The following is a 17,921-nucleotide window of genomic DNA, read 5'->3' as shown; positions in this document are numbered from 1 at the left end:
TTTTCGTTTAAAATTTCCTTTTATTATATCACGTTGCACGGGCAACCAGTGAGAAACAGTTGCAAAGTGTTTGATTATCAATCAGAGAGTGTCACCGTGAAGTGTTTGCATAGAAATTGCTAGAGAACATATATTATCCAGCAAAACTACTAGCGAAACAGCCAAAGCGTGAAATTCTGAGTCCCGAGGTCAATGAGTCACGAGAACGATCGGTAACAAGAGGATCCAAGAAAATGGATTCATCTAGAATTTGGCCTATCGAGATTCCACGAGTCGATGAACGCATGGGCGCGTGTTTCACGTGGTGTTGACCCCATAAACAGGCTCGGCGTGGCTGCCAACTAAAAATACCCATTCCGGACGAACCAGTTCGCTGAAGGAAAAGAACGGTGGCAACGTGACTGAGAGCGCGAAACCGGAGGTGGCACGAGCTGCGCCGACAGGAACAAGAAGCGGAGGAAGAGAGAAGAATCGAACTCTCGCGGGGGGATAGTAAATGTGGTGACTGTATTGGCAAATAGGGAAACTGCATAGCGGCGGTCGTTTAAGCAGGATTTAATGAGACGGTATAAATCGATGGATTAAAGAGAGCCACATGTGTCCGCAGTGATTAGTCGGCTAAAGACTACCAATGATTGCGTGCAAGATTTACGATCGACCGGTTGCTGAACTGAAAAGTTTGAAGGAATAGCCGATGGAAAGCCATCTGCTATAATTGCCCTATTCTGTTGTTACCGATTGTCTGGAAAAACGTGCGTCAAAAACTGAATAGTGTCGATGAACAATTACGCAAAGTTAAATTAAATTACAATGGATAATACTTATGCGAAGTGTGATTAGTGATCGAAGAATAATCGAAGATCGATGGATATGACGAGGAACAAGCAACAGATCTTTCCGCTACGACCCTTCGCCACTCTAGGGCGTAGAATTCTCAGGGGCAAGCTGTACAGAAGGTACGTTTAACGTACTAACGTTCTTCTCTTGGTTGTTCCATTCTATAAAGGACATAGTTTTTATTTGCGACAAATCAAAACGAAATGGTTTCCGCGAGTCTAATCCCCGGAAGGGATGATATCGCAACCATTTTCGTGCCATCGTAATTGCTCGCGAAGCGACGTTTTCTTGCTAACTGCTGAGCAGTCGTTAACCCATCTTACACGTGTCACGCGTTGTTTTTACCGGACTGATCGACGTTCGTGGAAAGCTGCGACAAGTTGAGAAATTACGCGCGATTTCAGGGTGAATTCTGGATTAGGCTTTCTGGATCGCCGATATTGGATCGTCGATATTTTACGTCCTTGCCGAAAGTACCCTTTTTTCCTGGGATTGGAGACGTTTCTCTAATACCGGGGTTAAACGTCGCTTTCAAGTTCGCATTAGTTATCTAGGATACCGTTTAAAACTCGTTATACAGTAGTTTCTGTGAAAGTTCGAAAAATATCGCTTTGGAGCTTGAAATTTCATTGGACCATCGTAGATTTATGCGTAAGACTTGGGTCAGACTCATTATATAATTGTCATTAAACCTAACTAGATACTCTGCTCAAATTCAAATTTTTCAATTTTTGAACCTCTAAATTTTGAGCGTTTAGATTCTTAGATTTTGAATTTGCGATCTTTTAAATTTAAATCATTTTTAATTCGCGAGTTTCAAGAATTTTGAATTTGAAACGTTTGACTCTGATTTCGGATTGGCCTGGTATAGCAGCACAGTTTCACGAGATTAACCGCGATTCACGAACACGATAGAGTATAATGACGCGCTTTCGAGATTCCTCGTCCAAAGGAAACCGGGTGAAATTGTCTTTGCTGTCGCGAAATAATTGCAGAAGATTCGAGTTACATGACGCGAGGGCCGGTAATGATCTCCGATCGATGTACTGTTGAGAAAATTCACCTCTAATAATCATTCTCCTTTCACGGGCAACCGTTTAACCTAGATACTCCAAGCAATACCACTTCGACGTGTGTCACGCCGTGAAATTCTCTCAGCGTTTCGAATCTAACTCCCTAACAAAAACGAGATCAAATGATTTAACAGCTGAATCGTCAACGAGACGCTTGTCTCTCAAACCGTTCGTTAACGTTACGTTCTGGTCTATTGACGGCTATTTAACGTTTATTGTTTCGTTGGACCCTTTGAATGACTATCGCGGATTAAGTTTCATTAGTTCAATTGAATCAGTCAGATTTGACTTTATTCCTCTTGGGATACGATACTTGAGCTATGTAGAAAAAGAATAAAGTACGGAACATCTTTGTCTGGTTTCTTTGAACTCAAACGAATATTCATAGACTACTGACTAAATTTCTAAATATAGCTGAACTTGAGAATTTCCTATATTACGGGACATTTCGTGACGCATCAGAAAATTCCTGATTCTCTTCTTTTATCGCGTTTAGAAGGATAATACGACAAAATTACGCAAGCATTAAAAAGAGAGGAGATTTACTAATCGATACTTGCAAACAACGGAATGCCATATTATGACGTCATATCAAGATGATCAGATATGAATAAAATAAAAGAGTGAAAGAGTGACAAATAATGATAAAGCTAAGTTTCTTAAAGAAATATCTCTGGTTAGAAAAACTTGAGCTAACAAATATATCCTATTCAATACGAGAATCGGTTGACCCAGGTCAGGCGCAAATATTTGCCCTGGATCGCAAAAGGAAAGAAAAATGCGGGAACCCGGTCCCCTAATCTCGCTTAAGGTTACGCTCGTGATTTTATGGGATTCGAGACACCGTCCCACATCGACAAACCTAGTATAATACTTACGACATCGGTGACCATGAAAAGTCTTTTATTCCGAGGTCCTTCAACTAGAAAATGTCTACATTCACAAGCTTTTACTCGTAAAACATTCTACTTTGGATCAAAACTATATCCTTCCAGCTATAAAAAGACAGTAAACTTGTAGTAATAGAAAAGGCATATACTACCATATTTCTAACAAATTTTTAATCAAAAATATAAATCACAATATCCATAGATCTTTCTGTTTCTTTAATAGAAATTTTAATATTATTTTTCCATTTATTATTTCTTTCCTTATTTTTTTACAAACTAAGTATTAGTTAATGAAAGATAATAAAATAAGTTATGGCAGTTAGTTAATAGGTAAAAGTAAGCTTGTAGTAGCTTAAGATATTAGGAAGTTTCAGAAGATATTTCCTGTTCCGTTTAATTCGTAACGAAAGGATCTACAAAAGCGTATAATAGACGAGAATGAAATGTCTGTTATAAACATGCAGATCAGAAACCCGGGAAGAAACGTGAATCATCTTAATCGAGGAAACATCTCAAATGTTGCGTAAAGCCTCGGACGAGGGTAGACAAGAGAGGATTTTAGGTTGGATTTTAGGGGGCGTTACTTCTATCAACGATTCCACGCGGGTAAAAACAGACTCGAATTTATGTTCGTTTCTTATATCCCCATCTGTCTCGCCCTCGTTTAGTCCATTTTACGTTATACACTCTTCGTACGATAAATGTCACACGCGTTTTCTATTCGATGAAACGAAACGTAGGGGTTTATATACTTTTCAACTAGATTTTGTTGTGTCTAAAATTTAAATTTCCAATCCGAATTCTTGCTCCGTGATAAATATAGTCGTTATATCACAATAGATATCGAATATCTTTGTTCGCGGTATTCCTTACATTTCGCGTGTATTTTAATACTTTTCCTATTGAAGAACCATATAAACGGAACGAGAAGTTGTAGTTATATTTTAATTCACTTACGGCCGTCTGTTGCGATCAATTTAGTCGTAATCACGGTTTATTAGAGTGACACTCTGTTTGTCGTGGCGAAATTCCACGTTTAATAGTTATATTTTCGCAATATATTCAATAGGTGATCAATCCTTTCTTTCTTGCGCACCTTTTTCATTCGTTCCACGTTTACGCTCAATCTTTCTTCTCTTTTTCGTTTCCAAAATTTTTAATTAAATCCGTTGGTGATGTTTGGGAAATATTTTTTCATTTATTTAAATCAATAACATTTTTTTTTGTTAGTTTTTACACACAAACGTATATATCTCTTCTCGATATTACAAAAATTTCTTCCAATATCGTTGCAAATCACCTCTGTGTAATATAGTTTAAAGATCGACATACCTTTTTTTAAATACAAAAATCAACGAAAAAAATTTTAAAAACCGAAATGGAAATTAGATCAACGTATGTCGTTTTAATCTTGGTTCAAAGATTTTTAAAACAGGATTTTTAATCAATATAATTTACACACAACCAGGAAGAAGTTTTTGTAGACGTACCTTGGGGACGGTGATCGTCAAAGTATTTCGTTGCCGAACTTCAGGATACACCGCCCGTAATCCTATTAAAGTCTTGAAACTGGCACGGAACTCGAATTTTCAGGTCTATTTCCATCTTCTGGCTGGCAGACGTCTTCCGCAGTTTGTCGTGTAAAACGTGATCAAATTATTTCCGTGGCTCGACAGCAAAAAATAAAATTCTCTCCTAGCTGTTTGTCAATCTCCACCAATTATACGAGATTACGAAACTTTACGCGTCTAGAAAATAAAGTAGCTATATTTTTTGCGAAATCTTGACACAAAATCTAAACAAACTTCTTCCGTCAAACTATGCGTTGGATAAAGTCGATACCATCTATTTAGTCGAGTTCCACCATGCATAATCAGTATACTGAGGAAATTTGTGCAAATTGATATTCTTATAAAAACAATTAAACAAGTGAAACCTAAGTGATGATTTGTTTCATTATACATCATAATATATACTATACTTTGGATACTTTATATATTTTTGTATACCGTGTACATCGTACGTTCTATGTATTTTTGCACTTCTAAATTTCCCATAGATGCACGCAAATTTGCAAATAATCAACCAACGAAAATCGATTGTTACGGTCAAGAGCCAGTTGTAACTTGTACAACGATAAAAAAGAAAATACAAAGAAAAATAAAGAAAAGCGAAATTAACATTTTCAAACATAAACTTATACCTTTAATCTACGACATAGTTGCATTCTCCTATTTCCATTTTAGTCGAAATAGACGTTCGTATACACGTGTCCAAGAGGACAAGGTCAAGGGTTTTCCACAATTAACAAAGAACCTAGCACCGGAAATGGCCGACCTCGCGCGCGTCCAACCCCTATGTCTATTTTAACTCTTCCCTCGCGATATCATCACGTGTTCATTTCATACGTGTCGCTAAGTGCGTTTCAATGTCTGCGGAACGGAAGAAAAAAAAGCAAGAGAAAGAGAGAGAAGGGGATCCGGAAGAAATGATAGTTTGTCGAAGGAGGCTCAAGGACGCGGTAGTAGGCTGTCCGAGTAGAGCGTGCTTTTAACAAAAAGCATGGTCGGCATGACACTCCTTGCTCTTCACGGCCGTGACTCTAGTGCCGTGCTGTTTCAACGTTTTTGGGTCAAGTCCAGCTTGATTAAAGTTCGTCGACTGACGGCGCCGTCGTTGGGTCCACCTGGGCAATGCTTTTAATTAAACGAATACACAAACGGCCGGTCGAACGTAATCCGGAAGGACGACGCTTGTAAAACGGAACCTTTTCATTTGCTTAATGAAATGACAAGTTTGTTTCGACGGTAATTCTCCATTTTTCCGAAGTACGCCGTACAATCTGCCGGCTCACATTCGTCGGTACTTTTAATTTCAACGAAAGCTAGGCAACCCGGTCCAAATGTCTCCGGATTCCCCGGATTTCCTAAGACAATTCCAAGGAGTGCCATTAACGCGTAGCTGATTGAGGATAATGTCCAACAATCTGTGTTCCCCCGAAGTTTGTTGAGAATTTCTGTTGAGAAATCGAATACTGTACGAGTTTTTGACAGTTACTGTGGAAATTTTTATTATATTGGAATATACTATATCTTAAAGATCTTTGAAGTTCTTTTCTTTAATTTTTTGTATGTAGAGTAACATGGAAAAATTGTTTGTATTATATTATAGATGATCGTCGAGTAATTTGTTTAATATAATACTTGCAGATGTTTTATTACTTTATCGGTAAAAGCTTGCACTATTAGCATTCTAAATACTTACCCCTGTATTATCACTAGCGGAGACTTCCTTCGTTTATCAGCATATTGGTGGGGGATCGTGATTCCTTGACGAGATTTGAGATAGATCAGGGACGTGATCACGTGGAACGCCTCGTGAGCTTTTATCCCCCTGAAGCGTGTTCCAGTGTTTGCCTGATAATACGAGGTCTCCACGCTGACATTTTGATCCCGATATTAAACGTCTTTTGCTCGACATGTTTCGCTAACGCCTCGTCATTCGATGCGCCCTTCGTTGCCTTTTAGATAAAATTTAGAAAAATTAATTAGAAAATCATAAAAGGTAATCGTTTTGCAAGAAAACCTGCACATTTTGCAGTAAAACTAAATTATTCGATATCTATAAAATCACGAACTCTGAATTTCAAATTAACAATTTACGGTATCAAATTTGTACAAAAAAGAAAAGAACGAGTATTTCGCGTATTAAGTAGCGAAGTTTGCACATCTATTGCGGTAGCGCTATTCTATAATGCAATTTCGAGCAGAGAACGTTCGGTTTTCAAAAATATTTCACGTATATCGTGCACGACGAGGAACTTTTGGAAAACCAGATGATGTATGTATATTTGAAACACACGGACGCGGATGTGCGACATATGGTGCGGTGTGTAAGTAGGTCAATGGAAGGAGCGATACCTTCGAGTGAAATTTCCATTCTCGCAAGGCTGGTCAGCGATTACATTCGCCGTTGCAATTAACTGCGATCCACGCCTGTACAAATCCCATACACGCTTGTCTCAGAGTTCGTCATTGAAGCGAGCGGATGTAGATGCATATGAGGTTGTTCCGTCAAAATGTCGGTCAAGTGTGTCTATTCATTGGCGCGTTCATTCAATAGCTGTCTTGTACGAACAGACTTTTTTCTATGTTTATTAATCCAGAGTATACTGAATTTCCTGAAAAACACGATTGTATCCTGTTCTGGATCAAGAGTGGTTTCTGTAAAGACGAAGAAAGACACCTATGTGATATGTTAATCATATTCAGTGACAAGTATTGTTTGATTACTATGCTGAATCAGCAGACGATCATTCATTCGATACGATACGATGACTAAATGAAAATTTGCAAAATATATAATTGGGTAATCAAGTCAAACAAAAGCAACTCATTCTCTCCTTTTTTTTTTTTTTTTTGTAAATTCTCCGTTTTCCCCAATCACCTTATCAGAACTGCGCAGACATTAATTTAGTTGTCTAGATATTCAAATAATTCTCTATCCACAAATTCCACAAATTAATTGACAATCGTAATCGTGTAAATGAAAATTTTGAGAATTACTTTATTCTCTACCACGATACGTTTTCATAATTTGAAAAAATATGACCAATTTTTTATAGTAATAAATATTATTTCATGGAAACACGCAACAGGCTGAGTAACACCATTATGATTATCAACCCTCCAATTACGGAATACTCTCTCTAATCTCCCCCATCTCACCCTCCGAAATCCAACAGCCTAAAATAAACCACCCTAAAAACGAGACAAAACATCGGAAGCTCTAGACGTACGGAAAAACGGAAAGTGCGAGGGGTGGCAGCCCTTCCGCGAAAACTTCCCTCCGTTTGGCCCCGTTTCCACGATAGGGGAAAAGTCGAGTAGGAGTTAAGGGGTGGATTATTGTAGAGAGATCGGGGGCTGACGGTGGCGAGAGTGGTGGAAGCATACGAGAGTCAGCTTATTTCTATCGATCTGATGATAGCCCGCGGAGGCCGGCTTGGTGGCGCGGCGCATGGCGACACGGCGGCCACCTATGCGGCCTTTAATCCGTCGCGACGCCCTCGACGTCGGGACGTGTTTGAGACGGAACCGTGTTTGTCGCAGGATCCTCTCGCGAGTTCTTCAAGTCTCGAACTTGGTTGTCAAGTATCGCGTCGTTTTTACCGTGTCTTTCTGTTTACGGTCGAAGATAGTTTTAGTGGAGACATCTGAATCGGGGCACCCCTGGCCAGGATTTGTGTTACGTCACTGCCAAGGGAACAGGTGCGTCGCAGTTGCGAACACGCACAAGCGCAGCGTGCGTCGCGCGACGCGGTGTGCGCAGCTTTTCGAACACGGTGTGCTTTTTTTAATGGAGAATCGCCGATTGGTCAGCTGCCACTGACTGAATCGGATGAGTGACCAGTGCTCGTTTACGAAAGTAATTCGAGGTGAGCAGCTGCTGACAGCTGGATCGTGTGCACCGATGATATGCTTCGTTTCTATGCTTTACGTGATCGTGCTGATCTTGCTTTTCTTACAAGCTTCCATACTATAAATCAGCCACTCTACCAGCAAGTACGTGTAATTTAATGAAAGTGCTTCCGTGACGTTGCATCCACTCGAGTTGAGGATCGTCATTGCACTGGCACTTTCTCTTGACGTTCTCTCGACGTTCGATTCTTGTTCTCTCCTCGACGTATCTTCAAGGAAAGCTCAGTGTCGTGTAAAATTAATAAGAATTATAAATTAAGTTTATTTCACGGAGAACTATCCTGAACATCATTGGAAGCTATTCATAAAGCTTGAGGTGAATTTTGCACCGTCGAGTCGAAAGTTGCGCGGCTCCCTTGACCCACAAACGTTCGCTGGGCCATGGCGTACAAATGATTAATGTAAATTGCCATGCTGGCTGATTAAGCCAATAATTGGTTAGACTGCTAAAAAATTATCGATTCGTGGAAAGGATAGAAAAATGAACCCAGAGAAAGCAACTCGTGCTCGTTTATTTTTCGATCGCTTTAAAAACGTCTGTAAGATGAACGCGTAGATATTTTTTATTTGATCAATATGTAGAATCCATGTAATAGAACCGACGGAGCTTTAAGAAACGAAATTGAATTTAATTCGAATTGGAATCGAAACTTCTTGACCCAGTGACATTTCTGTTTCCGGTGTTAATCGCGTCACTGCGGAACCGCGTCGAACAGGTGCGTGCGAAACATGCATGTATCGCAGTTTCGGACGCATTGCGCAGGTAAGCCTGGATCAGCTGAAAGTCGCGTGCGCCAGTGACGTCTCTACCCACGAATTAAACGGGTATACAATTCCACAGAAATCTTTCGAGGCAGGTATCCTTGTGGAAAATTGTTTTTGTAGACCGAGATCGATTAATCGAGGACAGATCGAGCGTGGAACGAAGCAAAAATAGGTGATAGGTATTTTCATTCGAGGATCTATTAATAGTTGAAAGGTACTTTTGTATTGCGTGTCAAGGATATTTGAACAGATGAAATTGAAATTCGAGGAGAGATTGAAACTGTTTTTAATATATATTTTAAGAATTGAAGACATAGTCTCAGTTTAATATAAATAAGTTTATTATTCATATATTCTGAACAGTCCATAAGGATAAACATTTGTATTCTCGGAAAGAATACAAATTGCTTCTATGTTCTTTTACAACATAGAAGCAACTCGTGTTTCCTAATATGTTGGTTATTATTCGGAATGTGTCGTCATTTTATGTGGGATCCTTGACAAAATTCAGAAATTCGATACGTCAGAGCTGCTTTTAAATTGAGACTTCAAAGGAATACATTTCTTCCTTTACAATTCTAACCTCTCAAATGGAACCATTTTTCATTTCAAGTAATGACGCAACAAAGCTTCGAATTACAATTTTTAGTAAAAGCCACTATGCACTTCTACCGAAGTTTCAACTCCGTAGATTCTCGTCAAGCTGCATTCCACAGGGATTGCAACGACGATGTGGTCATTTTGGATCGAAGGACAAGCTTTCGGTGGGTACGAAGCGTCGCTGTTTAAAGCCGACGTTCTCGAGGTAGTCCTCGTGTCGAGCTAACGAAATGAAGTCATTCATGGATTAGCAGGGCGATAGGCTGACCGTTCTCGTGAACGGTCAATTAACCATGAAATCGTACTCTTGGTCAACGTTGTCATAAATATTTCATGGTCAGACGGGTCCTCGACCGTGACTGTGATCACCCGAGTTGCAGAAGCTTCTGATGAAATGTTGCACAAAGCTTTCATATCTCTTTAAATCGTTTGAAAAGCAATTAAATGGTTGTTCTTTTGACTATTATAGAAAAGTGAATCTAGCCACTAAGAACACATTATTGCATATTTATCAGGATATCTTTTATGAAAACATATAATCCCTTTATGTGTGCTTATTTAGCATATACCTATCCAAAATAGGTTTCTAAATGAAAAAGAATAAGGCATGTCGGACATTCAACAGTTTTAGCAGTTTCGAACTCTTGTGCGATACTGTATGGTACACCACGCAACGTATTGACATTTCGTGCTTTGCTGTGGTACCGGCTAAATATAGTTGCTCTATGGAATAATCGTTACCGACTTGCACTGCGGCCGTTTCTCTCTCTCTCTCTCTCTTTCTCGTATTTTTTTCTTTTGTTTCCTAACTGGTTCCCCGTTAATGTCAGTCATTTCCCGCCAACACAAGAATACGTTGAAGCTTCCCCAACATTGTTCATCGTTCCATAAAACTTCTTAATAATCAATAAAATTATTCGAACAAGCACCAGTCGATCAGTCTGATAAACCTAATAAAGTACAATACAATACTTTATTATTAATACAAATTACTTATTGTATTAGTAATACAATTACTAATACAAATACTTTAGACGATCATCGAATGTACACTGAGTTTCCAAAACTCATATTAAATTTGGCATCGCTAGTGCACTGTATCGCCCCTCAGTTTATCCGACGTGTGCATTGCGACGTGACCTTAATGGAGCCCTGGAAACGCAGCTGCACCGACCGACCACTAATTTGAGGTCTTTGTTAACGCAAGCGAGAAACTGGTGCGTTGAGTGGCTCCACTGAAACGGAATGAAAATCGACCTTTCAGGGATGAAATCCTCCCTCTGGGCGAACGTAAAGACAAAGAGAGGAATAGGGCAGTGGAACTCGTAGAAAGGAAAGATGATTAATCCTAGATTTTTGATGCGAAGTTCAATTGGCTTTGAGATATGGTGGAGCTACTCTCGTAAAGCAATAAGCCATGGATGAATAGATTCGAAAATGTTGAGATCTTAATTAGGATACTGAGCATTTTCCTTTAGCAACAGAGTGTAGAACTACTCGTGTCTCTCTCGAGTTTCGCGAAAATTCGTGGTTCGTTGAGATTTTTGCGGGCGCAGCTTTAATTAAGGCTATCCAGTTGCCAGCATGTGATTCGAGGTTTCGCGACTCGTGCAGCCAGCGCTTACACTCCGCTCGTGCCTCCCGGCATTTTTAGTTCTATGACATTTAACCGTAGAATATTTACAAAGTGTTCGTTGATGAGCTTTATACCACGAAACGTCAAGGGCCGGGCTGCAGTTGTGAAAACCTTATGGCTTCGTGCTTTGTTGACTTCGCTGCAACGTTAATGCCTTTACGCGGCTTCCAAGTCATGTATCGTGAATTTCTCATTCGTAAAGAATCTGAGCAAATATTATTTTAAAACAAAAGTTGACCAAGTAATCGAATTAACAATTAGTGCTATTTTATATTGCTGTAGCACTGTAGTGTTGTAGTGCTGTTAGGCATACAGTGGTACGAGTGAATATCGATGGTCTCGAATCTGTGTTAGACGATGTGTCCCGAACACTCAACCCCAATCCTGCCGATAGTATCTGGTTGTAGAACTTGATTACGGACAACTCCCGAATCAGCTAACCAATATTCTGAATTCCCTGGTTGTGACAGTGGAATTCGGATGACTTACTCTTCGTCGAACTCAATTTTGGAAATTTTTTTTCAATCACAAACTCGATTTCGACGATGTCACAATTAATTTATAGCAATTAAGCAAATAGTAATTCTACATAAAATCCTAAATATCTTGAAATTTCGTAAATAGCAATTCTAACAAAATCACGTTCCGGAACAAAATTGAACTGCGACAATTTTTAATTAATCAAACTTAATAACGCTGAGTCTGTATATTCGAGACGAACAATGAACTGTAATTGTAACAATCAAGCAACACATTTTCAAATGACTATTGCCTCGAATACCAGCTCGCGCGATATGCAAGCTATTCCATACTCAATCTCACGAATGCTAAGATACTATCATGCATATCATACCATGCCTATCGCATGATACCAGTCACGAAACAACAAATCTCTCTCGAACAACTACAATGGACCCTCAGCATGATGAGGAGCGAAATAGGAGGAAGCTGAAAGATATCGTATGTAAGATCCATTTTCACGAAATTCGAGTCTGTTGGATGCATAGAAATCTTTGAGACGACGACACATGTTCTCGACTACTTGTCATTTTCGTGAATCCTTGGCTTGTTCGTAGCGACAGATACTCGAGCTCTGCTGCACGGGCGATCTGAAACGGTCGAATTTCAATAGGAACCTTAATTAACGCGATAATTTCGCTCGTCTATGAATTCTGTCACGTGAATGCGTATTATGCACGTCGTGGAATATTTCCGGAAATCTGCCGCCCTCTGCTACGAAGAGAGAGGGGGTTGTAAAGCAATCTCGAGACAACATGATACTCGTGTTCGTGTGGTGATTGACGTACGCTGGTGGTGATTGTGATACGCTCTAAAGTCGCCTTTTGAAACAGTCATATTTAGTGGTATACATAATTTACTGTTTTGATGTTAAATTATAGAAATGTTTTTTTAATTTTTAAAGGGAAAAGGAATTGTGTATATTTTTAAAAATTTTTATTCTATATTTTCGACTTCTTTTTTCGCGTAGAATCATCCCCTTTCCCCTTGTACCACCAGTTACCAACCACCCTGTAGATAAGAAGTCGTTCTTCGTAAGACAAGGAAAATTGGAGTAATTATGGAAATGTGATTAAACATGTGGTGAATGGTTGATTGTAAGGTTTAAATGACGAGATAACTCGATGTTAAAATCGTCAAGTGTATTTAAAATAATGAATAAATACAAAGAATGTTCACTAAGACGCTTGATACAAATTGATTCGCTAAAGACTGTATATAGATCGCTAGTAAGATCGCTCGAGACTGAGACTGATAAAACTGTTCATCTTGCGATCGCGTTCGTTTATTTATACTGGTCGGGGGAGTACCGGAAAATTTAAAGTCGTCTTTGCTTGACGGCTGCACGTAGCGGCGACATTGTTTTGCACGGAGTTTATTTATTATTACATTATGTGTATCCTAACGATATTGATACTCCGAGGCGAAACAACAACATGATTCGAATTGTCCTCTAGCTCATGTGCAGCTACAGAAATAATTAAATAATAATATTGGTATAACTTTTTGGGACAAATTAATAATCCATAAACAAACTGAGACATTGACAATCTAAATTAAATTAGAATTTTTGAATTCGAATTTTATTTTTAACGAAGAAAGTTTCAAGCATTTGAATTAAGAAACGATTCTATAACGTAGTAAAGGCATTGTTAATTGTCTGTGATTTTTTCAGATTTTCTTAAAGCGCAGAGCGGTAAACAGACATAAATGACCCAATTTCTCTATGATATATAAAAAGATATATTTGCCTACGCATATTAATGCCATGAAAATTAACTAGCATAGCGGGATAGATTGCGATAAAGTAATTCTATTTAAGAATTCCTACTTGTAGTTAACCTAAACCCAAAGAATTAAAAGTATTTTTAGTTAAATCCGAGACAAATTGGATTATTAAACCACACGATTTCCAATTAAGTGTAATAATAATAATAACAACAATAATAACAATAATAACAACAACAATAATAATAATAATAATAATAATAATAATAATTTCTCTCTCTTCGTTCTACACAGAAATTTTTATTACTTTATTACATTATTCATGGTAATACGGTTTCTTTATGCGTGTTACCACTCCTCGTTTACACCAATTCGATTCAAGCGCGAGTATCTGTGCAACTGATATAAACTGGTAGCTCAAACATAGAATATTGACAAACGAGCCCCTGTACGTGTCTCGGCCTTTAAAATCGCGTCATCCAACACACAATGCATCGACCAGGTGGAGAAACGAGGTTCCGTTCACAAATTGTTTCGTGTTCCGTCTGTCGACGCGGGAATTGTGTGTTCCGCGACAGAGAGACGCCTACGGGAACTCGATTCCGACTGCGTGGTGATTAACTGCCTAAGCTTTCAGAGCTCTCGACCAGAGCAAGGAATTTCGCGTTTCCTCTTTTCTTCGTATCTAGTGTGTTCGTAACGAGAATAGATGGTCGAGTGAGATTTACCTGTCTTGCGATTAACCTCGTCGATCTTAATTAAACTCTCTGTTCTTCGAATAAAATTTAAATAGAAAATTTGCAAAATTTGAATAGGAAATTAGTACGTTCTCCAGGATAATTGTATTGTGAACAGGTCTTCACTCGTCATATAGAAAGCTCATTTTTATTCAAATAAAATACTACAAAATTTCACAGCGGAATTCTATGTGGTAACAAAAAATGTTGCTTTATTTTTGGTTTATATGTTAATATCCACCCATAAAAGCTTCCATTCACTAATGAATAATTATTATTTATTATTATAACACAATTATTTTTTAATATATAAAATAATAATAATATAGTGCTTAATCATCTTGGTAGAATGTCTAACATTTTCGCAATAAAACTTTATATTACTTTATTTAAATAAAAATGACTCTTCTGTACAATGTGCAAGGAATTTCGTATATAATTATATACATATGTATTTTTTCAACAAGAAAATAAGCGGAAGAAGGGAAAGAAAATAAATTGAATTTCTCCCTTTGAATTGTTCGTTTCATTCGTTTTTAACCTGATATTCGCGATTTATTTAACCTATGAATTCATCAGATATATCGGAATTATATGATGATTTCAAGTGTTTTATTGGAAGAGTACACCTTGAGATCAGCCGTGTCGCGATCATGCTACTTTGAAGAACTACTTTAACGCGCACGGCTTGTTCTTCTAAACCAATGACTTTAATTAAAAATACTACGAGACGCGAAACAATTAATGACTGGCGACATATTTTAAGACCTCGATACTACTTGAGTCCGTAGTGAAAAGACTTTCACCCTTTAACCCTTAGAGTGCTGAATACTCGCGGCCTATGCGGTCCGTACGGACGGCGCGCGGCCAGCGCTGACGACCGCTGTGGACGAAGTACTTCTTCGCTAGACTGAACTCTGTTGATTGACTATTCAAAGCGCAAATCGTAATAAGTTATAGTAATTCTTTTGCACGAGATTAAATAATTCAAGAGCGTTATTTTTTAGTATTAATCATTTATTATAAACATTGAAATTTACAATAAACTAGAATTTGGGTAATAAACTAGAAAACAATAAATTAGAAAACTAAATTTAGTAAATATAACACAAGTTAATAATTCAGTTGTGTGCGAAAAATTTCAAAACAATTATCGATACATAATGCGACATCGCATTTTCTGCATTCGTATAGCGTGTTGCTCCTTCTCTTATTTTTCACACAAACAACACATTTTCTTCTTGATAATTGTGTTGTACCGGCACGATTAGAGCATTTTGATGGAAAATGCCTACCAATTAAACGAAATGGTATATCTTCAGACTTTCTCTTTCCTTCTCCTACCATGATTCTACGTCGGAAATATTTTCCTAAAAGACTCTTATCAACGCCAAATGAAATTCACTAAATTTTTGTTTGGAAGCAGTAGATTTTTGATATAATATATATGCATTATATATAAGGAATGCATTTATATTTATCTCACACAAACGTAATAGTATTACTTCTGCGTAGGTGTTCGGAAAAATTGACAGACGCATATATGCGTCCATAGCACTCTAAGGATTAACTGGAGGAAAAGAGCGGCTCGAAAATCATGTTGCCTCTTTTATTCAAAATGAGAAATATTTCTTAGTAAAGAAAAAGATGTTTGTTTTTGTGAAAGTTAGAGAACGATATATATGTACGAATAACATATGTACATTACTGACAAATAAAGAGATTTTATCAGCGTATCTAAAGAAGTCGATTAAAATCAAGCTGATTAACTCCACTTTTTGTTCATTTGTTAATTTCATTACATAACTACACAACTTATGACTTATTTGTGTAAATTCATTCATTGCAAGATGACACACACACTGGTAAATTCTGAGATGAATTTAAAAAATATTGTCCGCAAAATCGTCACTATTCTATGCTTTTCAATTTAGTTTTGAAGTTGGTCTTTAGGAATTCTTTTACTTTGAAGTTGGTCAATGTGACCCTGAAATGACTTACATGATAATCGGAAGTAGTGAACGACTAAGGTAAATTGAATGTGATAATTAAATAGCATCCTTTATTTTTACAGAGAGGTACGTACAGTCGTGCTCAACAAAGGTTCCTCCGGCCTGGGTTTCAATATTGTCGGTGGCGAAGATGGCGAGGGAATTTTTATTTCCTTCATCCTAGCCGGAGGTCCCGCCGACCTCAGCGGTGAACTACGTCGCGGCGATCAGATACTCAGTGTCAATGGCATTAATCTTCGGACAGCCACCCATGAAGAGGCCGCCGCGGCCCTTAAGGTATCTTCAAAGCATCTCTATATTTCTTACTAGATATTCGTGTTCGATTATTATCGAGTTCGATCATCGAATTCTAGAAATACTTCCAAATTTTTTGATATATTTTAAGAATTGTCATCTCCGAACAAAGAAATGAATGAAACTGTGCCAGTCGTAATTGATTCGATCGTATTTAGTAACTGAAAATTTTGTAATATTTGTATCCAGGGTACCGGGCAGACAGTGACGATCGTGGTGCAGTATAAGCCCGAAGATTACAACAGATTCGAGGCTAAGATCCATGATCTTAAACAACAGATCTCTCAGCAGAATTTGATGACAGGCACCCTCATGAGGACCTCGCAAAAGAAATCGCTTTACGTTAGGTAGGACTAATAGGAACTAGATAATGATATCAATTTAACTCATAACTACGGACATTCGTATTTTTACTATCGCCACAGATGTGTAATATTTCAGATTACTTGATAATTTTATTTATTAAAAAAGCCACTATTAACATTCCTCACACGTTCGTGACATTTAAAATCCTTCAACGAATCTTGGCAATGAAATAATAATTCGAACTGTAGTTGTGAGTTCAGAGATTCTTCGTACATTTTTAGATAGAGTCGAAGCTTTTCTTCTCAAATAATTCGCTCGCCAAGATTCAAAGCACGTATAGCCAAAGGCAAACCTACATCTCTTAACGGTAGTGCTATTATAAGTTAAGTCAATATAAGTAAAGATGGGAGTCTTAAACGAAAGAATCACGAATACACCGTAAATGACTTCCATCCGATTTCACAGAGCGTTGTTCGACTACGATCCTAACAAGGACGACGGCCTGCCGAGCCGCGGTTTGGCATTCCGTTACGGTGAAATCCTACACGTGACGAATGCCAGCGACGATGAATGGTGGCAAGCCAGAAGAGTGACTCCTCAGGGCGAAGAGGAGGGTCTCGGCATAATACCGTCACGCAGACGATGGGAACGGAAGCAACGCGCCAGGGATCGTTCCGTCAAATTCCAAGGCCACATGCCGGTCATCCTCGACAAGGTGAGTTCGTTCGATCGGCTGCGCGTGAAATCAAGAAGAAGGACGACGAGGTCGTATCAATATATTGATTACAAATCAAAATTAGAAAAATTGAAGCAAAATATTAAAATTAGAATAGACTATAGATATTTTTTTAGTATTTATATGATATTTTTATTAAAAAGAACGTAAAAGAAAAGTGTTTAACAAGAAGATATAATTATGTTATCACAGCAATCAACACTGGATAGAAAGAAGAAGAACTTCTCATTCAGTAGGAAGTTCCCGTTCATGAAGAGTAAGGACGACAAATCTGAAGATGGTTCAGATCAGGAACGTGAGTGTCTTGA

The 17,921-nt window shown here is 38.2% G+C and overlaps 1 protein-coding gene across 26 annotated transcripts in view; it reads left to right on the top strand.

Annotated features, from left to right (window-relative positions):
* The window catches only part of LOC126871101 (disks large 1 tumor suppressor protein), a 529,262-nt gene that overhangs the window by 502,255 nt on the left and 9,086 nt on the right, over window positions 1-17,921 (top strand). For all 26 annotated transcript variants that reach the window (XM_050629536.1, XM_050629531.1, XM_050629535.1 and 23 more), the window contains 4 exons: window positions 16,340-16,553; window positions 16,761-16,918; window positions 17,343-17,592; window positions 17,806-17,908. In XM_050629536.1, the coding sequence (XP_050485493.1) occupies window positions 16,340-16,553; window positions 16,761-16,918; window positions 17,343-17,592; window positions 17,806-17,908 (725 nt within the window). The remainder of the gene's footprint in view (window positions 1-16,339; window positions 16,554-16,760; window positions 16,919-17,342; window positions 17,593-17,805; window positions 17,909-17,921) is intronic.

This window comes from Bombus huntii, chromosome 11 (assembly GCF_024542735.1).
Source record: "Bombus huntii isolate Logan2020A chromosome 11, iyBomHunt1.1, whole genome shotgun sequence".
Taxonomy (NCBI): domain Eukaryota; kingdom Metazoa; phylum Arthropoda; class Insecta; order Hymenoptera; family Apidae; genus Bombus; species Bombus huntii.
This window is presented reverse-complemented; position numbering and strand designations above follow the sequence as displayed.